The sequence below is a fragment of the Trichoplusia ni genome, chromosome 13 (assembly GCF_003590095.1).
Source record: "Trichoplusia ni isolate ovarian cell line Hi5 chromosome 13, tn1, whole genome shotgun sequence".
NCBI lineage: Eukaryota > Metazoa > Arthropoda > Insecta > Lepidoptera > Noctuidae > Trichoplusia > Trichoplusia ni.
Window position 1 is genome coordinate 1433196 of NC_039490.1, and position 12466 is coordinate 1445661.

The 12466-nt window shown below is 36.4% G+C and overlaps 4 protein-coding genes across 13 annotated transcripts in view; 3 read left to right on the top strand and 1 right to left on the bottom strand.

The window, feature by feature from the left end:
- LOC113500255 (liprin-alpha-1) overlaps positions 1-5294 on the top strand; it is a 139211-nt gene extending 133917 nt beyond the window's left edge. For all 10 annotated transcript variants that reach the window (XM_026880961.1, XM_026880962.1, XM_026880964.1 and 7 more), the window contains one exon: positions 164-5294. The gene's annotated coding sequence lies outside the window, so the exon portion shown is untranslated. The remainder of the gene's footprint in view (positions 1-163) is intronic.
- Positions 1-12466, top strand: part of LOC113500262 (thymosin beta) — a 292534-nt gene that overhangs the window by 226169 nt on the left and 53899 nt on the right. The gene's annotated exons all lie outside the window — the stretch shown is intronic.
- On the bottom strand, positions 5488-9375 carry LOC113500257 (ribosome biogenesis protein BMS1 homolog). Its single transcript, XM_026880971.1, has 2 exons — positions 8360-9375; positions 5488-8016 (listed from the first exon to the last, which is right to left on the bottom strand). Exons 1-2 carry the CDS (start codon positions 9261-9263, stop codon positions 5489-5491), a joined length of 3432 nt encoding a protein of 1143 aa, XP_026736772.1. The 5' UTR covers positions 9264-9375; the 3' UTR covers position 5488.
- LOC113500177 (GRAM domain-containing protein 1B-like) overlaps positions 9768-12466 on the top strand; it is a 32457-nt gene continuing 29758 nt past the window's right edge. Inside the window, 2 exon segments of the mRNA XM_026880885.1 lie at positions 9768-9975; positions 11209-11331. Coding sequence (XP_026736686.1) covers positions 9932-9975; positions 11209-11331 — 167 coding nt within the window. The 5' untranslated portion in view covers positions 9768-9931.

Sequence of the window (12466 nt, forward strand, 5' to 3'; positions counted from 1 at the left end):
ATTTACAAAACTTGCCACCAAAGTTAAATTCGTGCTGCTATCTTAATATAATTTTAATAATAAGTACTATCCAACTTACATATATTTTCCCACTCTTGGACACAAACCTCCCCTTGTTTTCTGTGCACTGATGTGTATATTAACGCTGAGCGGTGTGTTGCAGGCCACGTCGTACCCGCGCTAGCCGCAGGCGCGGCTCGCGGGCGGGCCCGGGACATAGTCATGTTAACTTTAGTACACTATTTATTTGGTACAAATTGTTTTATTCACAACAACCATTTGAGTTCAGAATCTCGCGGCTGTTTCGACGCGGGTCGGCTTACGATGGTTATGATAACTGGCTTTATCGATTATTTATTGATATGGCAACATTATATAAACACTTGTCCTTTTTATAAACAAGTTTCGTAACTTTTTGTAAATACTAATCGGTATTTATTGTCTATTGTTGACTACACGTTACCTTCCATCTTTTCTTGATATAATGTTGCTATATGAATAATAATGTTGTTGATACAATAATATTTCTCCATAATGTGTATATTAATGATACAGTTAACTAAGGCTTCACTAATAAATACAAAGTGCTCTAATAACTGTAGAACTTGTACTTAACTTGTAATCAGATATTTATTAATGTAACTTGGATACAACTGTAGCTGTGGCGCGCTGTACCGTGTTTTATGTAATCACTTAAGTATTATCGCCTTGAAGTATTAACTTAGATGTACAGTATATAAATACAAAGTATAAAGCAATATTGAATGAGGTTCTATTTGTATCAGAACATTGTTAAATATTGTTGAAACACTAGTGAGTTAAACCTATTCGCTTTTCTTTGAGGTATATGACTCAAATTAAATTTTAATCGAGAGTCCAGTAGACCTTTCATTTAAATGTACCTTAATTGATTTATTACTTAAGTGTCTTCGGCGGCCGCTATTTCTTTTGGCCAAAACGTAGATCAAGTTATTTTCCAAATTTAGCAAGTTGCATTACCAAAATGAGTCTGTCTGATAAGAATAGAATCTCAAATTCATATACAAATATTTAAACATTAGCTTTATACATCGCAATAGTGTAAACACTCCGGCTCCCAGACTAGCTGAGACCAGTCTGAAGTTAGTCTAGGAGCCCGACAAACTATTTTAACAGTTCAAAACACGGTACACGCAATTAAATTGTCATACTCTGATGCCAAATATTAGTTATATTTTAACTAATATATGTATACTGCTGACGTCACAGTCTGCAAATAGTCTAGTTATAACCATTGTTACAGTTTTTATAATTAAAATATTTAACTCAAAATCCTATAAGATTTGAATCGACGCAATTTAGTCTATAATATAAATTATATATAAGTAATATCATAGACTTGAAACTGTGATAGAAATATCCTAAATTTCTCAATTCATATTTAAAGTATTTACAAATAATATAGTCAGCTACAGAAATATGCGTACCAAATTCATTTGTGAAAAAAAACAAAGATTTTTTTATTTCCCAAAAAAATCTATAAAATTGGCCTAAATATCATGTTGTCTAAATTTGTCACTTTACGATGTAACGTAGTGATACAAAGACACATGCACATACACACATGCATACATACAATTTGAAGTAAATGCCAAAGGCCCCTTACAAAAGACCCTTCCTTTTCTTAAAGTTTTAAAGTAACATCAAAATCGTTAAAATTTGTGAAAATGTATTGAGGTGTTATATACTCCATCAAATATTAAAAATGTCTAAAGTGTTCGGGTAAAGTCATGGAAGGTTAGATAAAACAGATCTAGAGAATCATATACATGAGTACATATTCTGTGGCTGTCTGTAAAGTAGTTGAATTCATGCTTATACATGTTTATAAGGGCTTACGGTTAACACTAAGTTAGTGCATTGCAGACTGCGGCGTCGGCCGGCTAAAGTTACTGTGTTGTGAGAGATTACTACTATCGCTGAATGTCGGCCCTATTGTACTTCCGCCGAGAGCGTGTATTGCAACAAGTTTTCGATATTAGGAACTCCGTATAATAGGTTTATACCGGTTATCTTTGGGTCTACCATCACCATGCTGTTTCTTTTACATTTGCAACAATCTTTCAAAGATCATTTAGTTAAAACAGAAAGTTCTTCTCGTTCCTTCTACTTTTAATATGAGAGTCTAAGTTCATAAGTCTGAACTTTATAGTATTTCTTAAACATATTTTAAGTAAAAATATAACATTTTGAATTTAACGCGTTTCTATGCAAAGTATCGGTAATCGATTTTGGTAGTCAACTGTTCAGTTGATTATATATTAGTTACATATTTTTATAGGTATAATAAAAGTAAAAAAACTTACCTATTTGTCTGAGAGTTTCATATTACTTATTGCAATACATGTTCTGTATCTCTGTAACACACTACATAACTGTCTGGAAATTGACTACTAAAAAATCTCGTTAATCACGAAACTATCGTTTGATAAAGATAGATAATTGAAGATCGAGTAGGGTACGTTAAATTTTAAATGTAATGTCAGTGATGTAGTGTGCGACAGTGTTTCCGGCGCTATCCTGTCTACCAAGTGCCTCGACGAGGTGTGTATATACATAGCTTTATGTAGATGAATGTGTGCCTCCATCGCCGGAGCCGGGCACACGATACTAGTCTTGTGTACAGTGTTAAACTTATCACATTGTTTTGTAATCTTCTATTTTATTAACTTGCTACTAGAACAGCTGAACTTAGCTAGGTATATTTTTGTTAAGCGTTTTACAAATATTGTAAGCGACAACCCTACCTTACGTTGTGTGGAAATCGGTTCCAAAATATAACGGGAGCTAGGGCTGTCGCAACAAACGTTCATGTTGTAGTTTTATTTGGTCCGAGTCCGTCGTCGCAAGTTGTAAGACTGTTGCGCAACATGTTACAAGTACGATGTGGTACGTTACGATTTTGTATCAATCAGTGTACACCGGCCCTACACCTCGCGGCGACATCAATAGATAATGAAATAAAATGAATGAAATGTATAGCTAAAGCGATGTTAGTTGAAGGAGAGTCGTTTTTAACCAGTAGCAAATATATTGTAAATATTATCGTTTATATATCATTTGTATCGACTGTAGGTGTAATAGCAATATTTAGCTAAGATGTGTTCAAAACTGAAAGGATTTTTATTGTATTATTACTTTGTAATAATAACCGCTTATTTATTAACTAGATTTTATTATTTATTAAGTTATTATAGGGAATGTATTAAATATACCGGTTTATTATAAATTACCTCAGTAATGGTTTGTGTTACGGTCGTCGCGTACGGCGTAGCGCAGTGCGGGAGTCGCGCTCGCGCCTCAGCTAATCTATTGTATAGTTATCGAGTAACAGTATTAATAAACTTAGGTGAGAGACGGCGCCACCGGTGTGATTTTTTTATAAAATTAATTAATTTTTACTAGTAGATAAATTTGAATATATACTTCTCGGAGTAAGGTTGTACGCGTCGAATGTTGCAAGATGTGAAAAACATATCTAACTACTTTAAGTAAGCGCCATTACTATAAACTGCTGTCGACTAAACAATTCTCACTTCGTTTGCATCTTACAAACTTTGACGCGGGGCATTTTCAAAATTTTTCATAAATAAATTGAGAAGGAAAGTGAATCGTATCTAATTTGTATTGGTGACAACGACGGACACGGCCGGAGGGTGCGGAGCGCCGTCCATACTGCGGGCTGCGGGCGAAGCGAGGGCTGGCCACACGGGGTCACGCGAGCTCAGGGGCTAGCCTCTGAACACGGTTCGATAATGTTCATTGCAGTTTAATTTGTATCGGAATGTATAGCAGCGAGTATTCACGGATGTTGGAAAGCTCCCGGTATCGTAGCGTCGTCCACACGTTTAGTCACACACTGTGCTATAGAATGCGGCGGCTAGTCAATGCGTGCAGACGTGCTAGGTTAGTGGGCGAGCACGGAGAACACGAAACGAAATAAATATGTGGCAACACCGCCATTATGGGGTTGCTACTTTAAACAAATAATTTTGTTACTTTATCTATGTTATCATGTTGAAATAATCACTTTATTTAGAATATATTTGTTCTGAATTCTAGACTGAATATATTGTTCGTTGTTCGTTTCGCTTTCTCGTAGTTCGTCGATCTGACGTCTCGTCAATAAAGCCTGACTCAATATCATACGTACACATCATCGTTTCATTATAAAATAAATTATATATATTAGCTGCATAATGTTTGTATACAATGCAAGTATGGAGATGGTTATTTAGTTAACTGTTAGTGTACTTATAGCTTTTCGACGTAGCTAATCAAGTTTTGTATAAAGTGGTTTGGATGGCGTAGTGTAGCCGACGTGTCATGGCCGCTGTGCGGTCCTTATGTAATCATACCGTTTTATATGTTCCCGTCAGTTAGCGTAGACAAGTGTAACGTCCGATTCCTAGGTCAGCGCGCGGGCCCGCGGCACACGGCCGAGTCTCATAGTCATGATTGGTTACGAGTGTGTAACGTGCCTTGATACTAGATAGTCGAGATGTCTGCACTATTGTTGTTTGTACGTGTTGCCTTCGACGTGCGAAGGTAACGCTAACCTCTATTGTAATGTAAGTACATTGTGCAATATAATGGGTCCTTATATTAAGTTGGCCGTGTGTGTCGGGCCCGCGGCGGTGTTGCTGCTCCGGCGCACCGCGACTCGCGACAACCTCCACAAGTGCCAAGTAACCGACAGTTTGGAACGGACGCGACCGAACAATAACTAGAATAATTTTATCACATTCCAAGTCACTCCGACGTTGCACAGTCGGACCCGTATCGAACAAAAGTTAAAAATAAAATATTTTTCCAAGATTTTAAGTCCCAGTGGCTCGCGCTACCAAAGAATAAAGTTACCTTCACGTTAAGGAATTAATGTAAAATATGTTTATTAGTGAAAGAATTGGATATGTATATAATTTCGCCTGTGTGTGCATAGCTTGTTATAGTGACGGGATCCTGATCGAGTTGCGCGTGCGTCTCGTCGCCGTTCGCGTTACATTCCAAGGCTTTCCGTGTTATATGATCGCTTTGGCCCCGACTAGGTAATCGATATATCGTTACAGGCGAACCCTTCTAACGGCCATTGTTTTGATGTCATAAGGAAATTGTTAACTAGACAATGTTTATTTTGACCAATGTAATCTGTACTAATGTGTAATCTGTGCGTTTGTAAGAACGTTTATCAAATGTGCGATGACGGCATACGTTGTGCATAATGATAAGAGGTAAATACAATTTACACGATACAATGACTTGTTTTATTTTTAAATTAGCAACCTTACTTCATTACATCACCTTAAGCATGTTGAAGGAACCAAGGACCATTTTGAAGCGATACAACTACTTCATGAACAATATTTTAAGCACTAGAATGTGATATCTAAAATAGACAAATGATTGCATCAGGATCTAGTAAGTTAAGTTGTAAAATCAAACACATTATTTACATCTGAGGCTTCTTTTTATTACCCATTTTACTTAAATGCCTACATATCTTCTTCTTCAACTCCTTCTGTCGCTTCAGTTTCCTCCACTCCTCTAGTTCCATCTGTTTCTTGTGTTTCTCGAGCCGCTGCGCCGTCGCTTCCTTCTGGACTTCCTTCTTCTTCTCGTAATTAGTCTTCAACATCTTCATAACACTCGACACCTTCTGTTCTTCCGGGTTCTTGATAACCGCTATCCTGTTCTGGAATCGGTCCTTATTATTCTTCCCTGGTAGTTTTAGAGTTTTCTCTTTAGGCTTAAACCTATATGGCAAGCCCTTTTGTAAGTTCTTAGGTATCACAAGAGGTTTGAACACTTTCGGTGCTCGGTTTACTTCTGTGTACATGGAGTCGGTGTTCGCATCACTCTTGATGTTTTTCTCCCTCTTCAATTGTCCCTTAGTCTTCATACCCTGCCACGCGTTCTTGGCTCCAACAGGCAGCAGCATGTTCACCACAGGCGCGTAGAACTTCGTCACGTCAACTTTGAACCAGGTACGACAGAAGATTATGTCGCTCATCAGAATCTTGTCTTCAAAGGTAGCTCGGAATGCGCCTTCCGGTTTGTTTAACGCTTTCTTTATCTGACCACGGATACCCGATACGGTCTTGATTCTAGCACCTTCAAATTTAGCGACCTCTAGTGTGGTTGTGAACATATCTTTGATGAAGGCTGTTTTCTTGTATATTTTCAATGGTGTACCAACTAATTTCAGCTTTTTTACAATTTGAGTGGACTTATTGATTTCGTTGACACTGCCTGTCGCAGCTATTCTGAAGCCAACTTGTTTTATTTCATTAGTATTGTTGCTTACACTTTGCAATGCTAGAAAACCTGTGTTCTGTGGAGTCATGGGACCATAGAAGTGCATGTTACACGTCACGTGTTCTGGGGTGTACTTCAAGTACCTGCATTTCAAGTCATCCTCAATCTTAGAATAGATGGGTAATGTTTGGAAGCGACGCCAACCCAGCGAAATGATGAGAGGGTCGTTCGTTTTTAATATTTTCTTGTACCACCTGTGCTTCTTCACCTTACAAGATACGAAACCTATGTTTTGCTCAGCCATGTTTAGGGCTCCAATAAGTATTGGGTAACTTGGGTCGAAATTAGTTACAAATTCTGAGTTCATATTTTTGAACAACATTCTAACATATAAACCTGGTCTAAAGCCTTCTACTTCGATTCTGAGCCCATTATCTAGATTTTCAAACACTGATTTGTTGAGTTCTGATTGTTTTAAAGCCTCTGCTTTTAGGTTTTCGTAATATGAATGGTCTCCTTTAATCCTATGATCATCAGGGTTGTCATACTCTGAATCAAATTTCGCTTTCAGTTTCATTTTCTTGTCTAAGATTTCAGATTTAGTTGGCTCAGCTTTACGTTTGCCACCAGTTTCTTGAGGAGTTTCCTCAGCGACGTGTTTTTCTCCAGTTTCTAAGTCTTCAAAATCACCATAGACTTCCTCATCACCGTCACTAGCGTCATCTAGTTTCAGAAGCTCTGAAGCATCTTCATCGGCTGATCTCTTACCAGTTACAAAGTTATTGATTAAAAATTGTTTATTTGCTTCACTTGTCCAGTCTCTGAGATTTGGTTTTTCTAAGGCATAGAAGAATGTACACTCTTCTAAGTCCAGCCTTTCTTTTTCTTTATGCTTTTTCTTCTGTGTATCTGTCACTTTTTTAAAGAGACCTCCCAATTCTTCATCTTCCTCATCGTCTGATTCTTCATCTTTTTTATCTTTCGTTTTGTTTCCGATTTCAAACTCGCCGTAAACCAATTTCATGATGTTCTTCGATGTCTTTTGACGCTCTAGATAAGCTTCTGTTGCTTTTTCCCCTAACTTTTCTTTCCATTTCGAACCAAAATCTTCCTCAGTCTGTATTTCATCATCTGTATCAGTATCGCCTTCGTCAGCACTTATATCATTGTCCACTGGTATAGTCTCTTCATCACTGCTACCTTGTTTCTCGTCATCATCCTCAGCATCCGATTCATCACCATCAGAGTTATTATCCCAGGGAACTTTGTTTTTCTTATCATCTTTTTCACTCTGGTCAATCCCACTATCGTTATCAGAGTCACTGTCGCTTTCTGCACCTGAATCTGAATCATCAGAGTCTGCTTTCTTATTTTGCTGCAGATATTCATCATCTTTTATCATGTCTGGATAGATGACAGCTCCTCCACTGAACAGCTTGAACCCGGACTCTTGCATCTGCTCATCAACAGTCTCTTTTGTCTCAACCACATTTTTAAGGAGTGTTTTCTTTTCATTTGTTTCTTCATCTTCTTTCTTGTGAGAGTGAGAACCTTGCAGCTCTATGTAGACTGCATCCTTGTCATACACAATGCCACCAACACCTGAGAATGGAGCATATATCTGCCTTTCTCTTTCCATGAGGTGCCGTTTCTTTTCATTGCTGGGCAGAGGACATGGGTCTGGTAAGTAAGACAGCTCACTGATTTTCATGTCTCCAACCCCTAAAATTATTAATAAAGAGAATAGTAAATAACAATTACAGTTGCACTGATAAATTAATGTTGGGTAAATGATTTGGCATAGTTTAAGCTAACTCACAAGAGACTTGGTTAACAAAATGAACAAAATATGGAGATCAAAGGTACAAAATTCATAGATATTGTCTAATTTACTAACTCTAGTACCATAACAATCTTGGATCATTTCCTGGTTAAATATATATTTATTTTGTAAAGCAAATTTTTGTAACAAGATGAATAATTATGACTTGGCAACCTCCTACATCTACTATTAATATATTTATATGAGACAGATTCAATCATTTCTTTCTCTTTTTTGACTCACCTGCTATATGCACTGATGAATCCTTCATGAGGGGGACTCCTCTCACATACCCATACAGCACTACATCCCTGTTCACCTTCGGATCCTTCCGGATCAAATCCTGACTAGTTATGTCTTCTAATCTATCAGCTAACACATATGCGTGAGTCATTCTCCAACTCAAAGGTCTGAACTTCATCACCGAGATGAATCTTGATAAGTTTTTGATTTCATTCCTCAAGTACTCTCCATGTACAATACCCGAAAGGTAGAACAACTTTGCTCCAGAGTAAACTTCAGTCCAAAATCGATGCTTCAAAGTTTTCTTGGTTGTTTTCAGTGTCTTAGCATTCTTTATCATGTCTAAATGGGTTAACACACCCATGATTTTTGGCATGCCATGCACCTGGCATATGTTGAGGAACTCAAATATCTCCATCTCGAAGCCGAAGCTGGCATCGCACAGCAGCAACACGAGATCAGCGCACTTCGCTATGTCTATCATGGAGTTGACATCATTGTTACATTCTATCAATGTGATACGCCGCTTCTTTGATGTGACGATAGTTATCGGCCCGTTGGTGCTAGTAACGTTAGTTTTGATGAAGCTTCGTATCAGGTTATTGATGAGTGTTGTTTTCCCGACTCGCGGTGGACCCACAATTGCCACAACAATTGGTGGAGGCTCCAGCGGTGTTTTGTCCACTTGTGGGATATGCTGCTTCTTAGAGATTACATCTTCTCGCCGCCTAAATTGCCGTTCAGCTCTTACGGCAGACTGGATAGCAAAAGCTTTAGGATTTCTCTGACGAGCACTTAGGTTAGACTGGTCAACTTTGTTTTTATTTTTCTTCTTCTCCGCTTTGCGCCCGGCTTGTTTAGCACGGTGCGACTTCTTCTTATCGAATGCACTTTCATCTGCCATGGTTTTATATTATAATGTTTGCAATTGTTATAATAAAAACATTACTTCTCATATTCAAAATAACCTCACGTGTTACATATCGATGGCAAAGTGACATTACGTTTTTTAAACAAATTGTCATAAGTTGTTCAAATCGCGAATGTGCCTTTTTATACTTTTTTTCTGGAGTTTGTTTATTTGAGTTGATTAAAAATCTAATCAATTCCAATTCTGATGAATATGTATAATTGTAGAATAAACATTACCTACCACACCAATTATATACAAAAAAGAAGGAACATTTCACTTTAAAATTTTGAGAGATGCTGCCGCGCTGAGAGCCCCGAAAACAAAATTGAATTATGAAAATGTGAGTCATCATGAAATAGAAAAATTGTAATGAAGGTTATTAATTAAAAATTTTGAGATAATTAGCTACGTAAATAACCTTCCAAAAAACTTTGACCAAGATTTCAATTTTCCATGGCAGCTTATATTTATTTACAGATGTTTATTTAATGCGACTTGCAACACAGTTTCCTGTTGTCATTGAGACTGCAGCTACAGAGATCAATTTTATATTTTTGTGCAAAAAAATCCATTATTTGGATGATGAAAGCAAAAAACGCAGCTGTTAATGATAGCTCGCTAGTGGCCGATACAAAAGTTAATTAAACAGGACTTCTAATATGACTTCTTCGGAGCTGGATAGCCGAAACATCGCCATATCGATGTGAGTAATATACGCATTTTTCCTAATTATAGAACGATTGTGTTATTGTATTCGTCACTGAACTTTGTTTATGTTGTGTACTAGTTAATAGTATTTGCGCAAAAGTTTTGGGATCATCTGAATAAACAAATTGTTGATGAGCGGTCGTTCATCTTACTTTGTATCGTTCCCGCAATGCAGATATTAAATACAATCTTTGGCTTCGTAGGAACCGTAAATCTGTTGTCCCCACGTCTGTTTTCATATATAAATTATGTTAGACATGGTCTGACAGTTATCTAATAAATATTTTCAAAGAATGTTTATGTGAGCTTAGGCCTTCACCTTTCAGCCAATGACCCGTTAATACAGTTAGGTGTAACTACCGTAATGTCCACATTTCCATTGTTATAGTTTACCTAGAGACAGTACATTTTTTAAGTGATCATTTGTTCATGTTATACCTTACACAACCCAATAAAAAAATCTTAATTTGTGCTCCAACTGGTTATGTAAACATTAATTAAGAAACTTTTTATTCTAGCAAAAGTATACCTAAACACTCAATTTAATATTCATGAAATTAATATATGATGTAAAATCATTATTTATTTTCATAAGTTATCAGTGTTATTAATATGTACAATAATTTGGCACCAGATTTTTGCTTGTGTACAAAATTAGGCTAAACTTGTGTTAACTATGTCCATTTCCTGTTTAGATAAAATTTAACTTTACACATACTGATATCAGAACACTATACATGGTTGTGTACTATGTGTAGATACAACTATTAATCTATTTTACCAATGTATATACAAGAAAACTCTAGTCATTATATAGAAATATTAACAATGTAATTGTGTATAATGTCAACTTATCAAAAATAAATAATTAATTATTCTAGACAAAAATTTATTGGTATGGATTCAAATTTTACTCTCATTGTAAAAGATTAGGTTCTATTGCATAACTTGATTTAAATAATATTTTTCTACTAGCCACGTATTACATATTTAAAACATTTTAGAGTATTGGCAAATCAAAACAAAAACTGCCATTTTACTATAAAAATATTTCCTAAGGGATGAGTTACTATAGAGTCTTTGACAATAATATTTATTAATGAGCCTCCAACAAAGGCAGTACACATAAAAGACATAATATTTAGTAATTATATAAAGCACACTTCATAAGAAACTCTACCTTACCTATCATTAAACACTAATCAAACCTATATAATATTGTCAACAGGCGAAAATCAGTAGAAAACTTAGTGATATCATCTCAGGATGCCATCGGACAGAGCATCAGCCAAGCACTCACATTCTCCGGGGTGATCACACAACATGCCAACAATATTATACAGGAAAACAGGTATTGTCACTCACAGTTTTTATTTTCATATAAACCTCCTTATTGACCGAATATATTGTGGTGCACAACCTAGAAAGAAGATAGACTAGGAAGTTTTTAGGCTGTGTTTTCATCAGGCATGTGAAGCAAGCATGTTTTTTTGAAATCTTTACAGTTCACTGTTTTCATGCTAATTAATTAGTGATACTAATAGCATTGATATCTAAGTTTTAAGGCATCATATTCACAAGCCTAGCCTCTATCTTTCTTAACTATGTCTGGTTGGCTTCAATCTTTCTTTGAGTATTCAGACAGAACTCTTACTTTGTTGTAAAAACAATAAAACAATTATTCTCCCACTACCACCCAGCTGCAACTATGATACCAATCATAAAATTACTCATATCATTGCCTACTTCACTCTACTTTATTGCTTTTCCTCAATGATTAAATTGTAATCTATTTAATTATCCGAAAATGTATTTGTCAAATACCTACACAGGTGTAATTACTTCCACACTTGTTTTTGTTCTCATACTGTGGAAATAAAGAAAATATTAAGTACCAAGTAGTCAGTAGGGTGTTATTAGTATGCTGGAAACATCACTATGTTAAACAGGTATTATTTACATAGAACATTTGTATTTTTTGTTGACTTGTTATATAGTTGAAGCTAAACATATAGACATGACAATTTATTTGGTTTTTTTCATAAACTTGTGTCGCCTGTGTGTGTCAATTGCGTTTTGCGATTTTATGAACTGACTGTGTTATGTAAGAGAGTATTAAAATCATAGTGTTTGTGGAAACAAATATATCTTCTTTATTTTTGTATTTGTGGTGAGCTTTGTGTTGACTGTCAGCTCTGAAAGAAAGTTTTCCCAAGTATACCTACGATCTGCGGCCTCCTTATCCAGGCCCTACCACCTGACTAGCTAACACTCCAAGAAGGAGAAGAACGCCTTGTCCTGAGTGTCAGTTTTATAAGGAATGCAGATTGGGCTCCTTACAGCCACTCCTCGAAGTGGAGCCTAAAGGACTATGGTTTGCAAGAGTCGCCCACAGCGTGCGCAAGCGATCCCACGTGACTCTGACTTAAGAAATTGTAGGAGCCCTGGGTCGTAGTGTTTTAATTGACGAGAGTCCGACATATTCT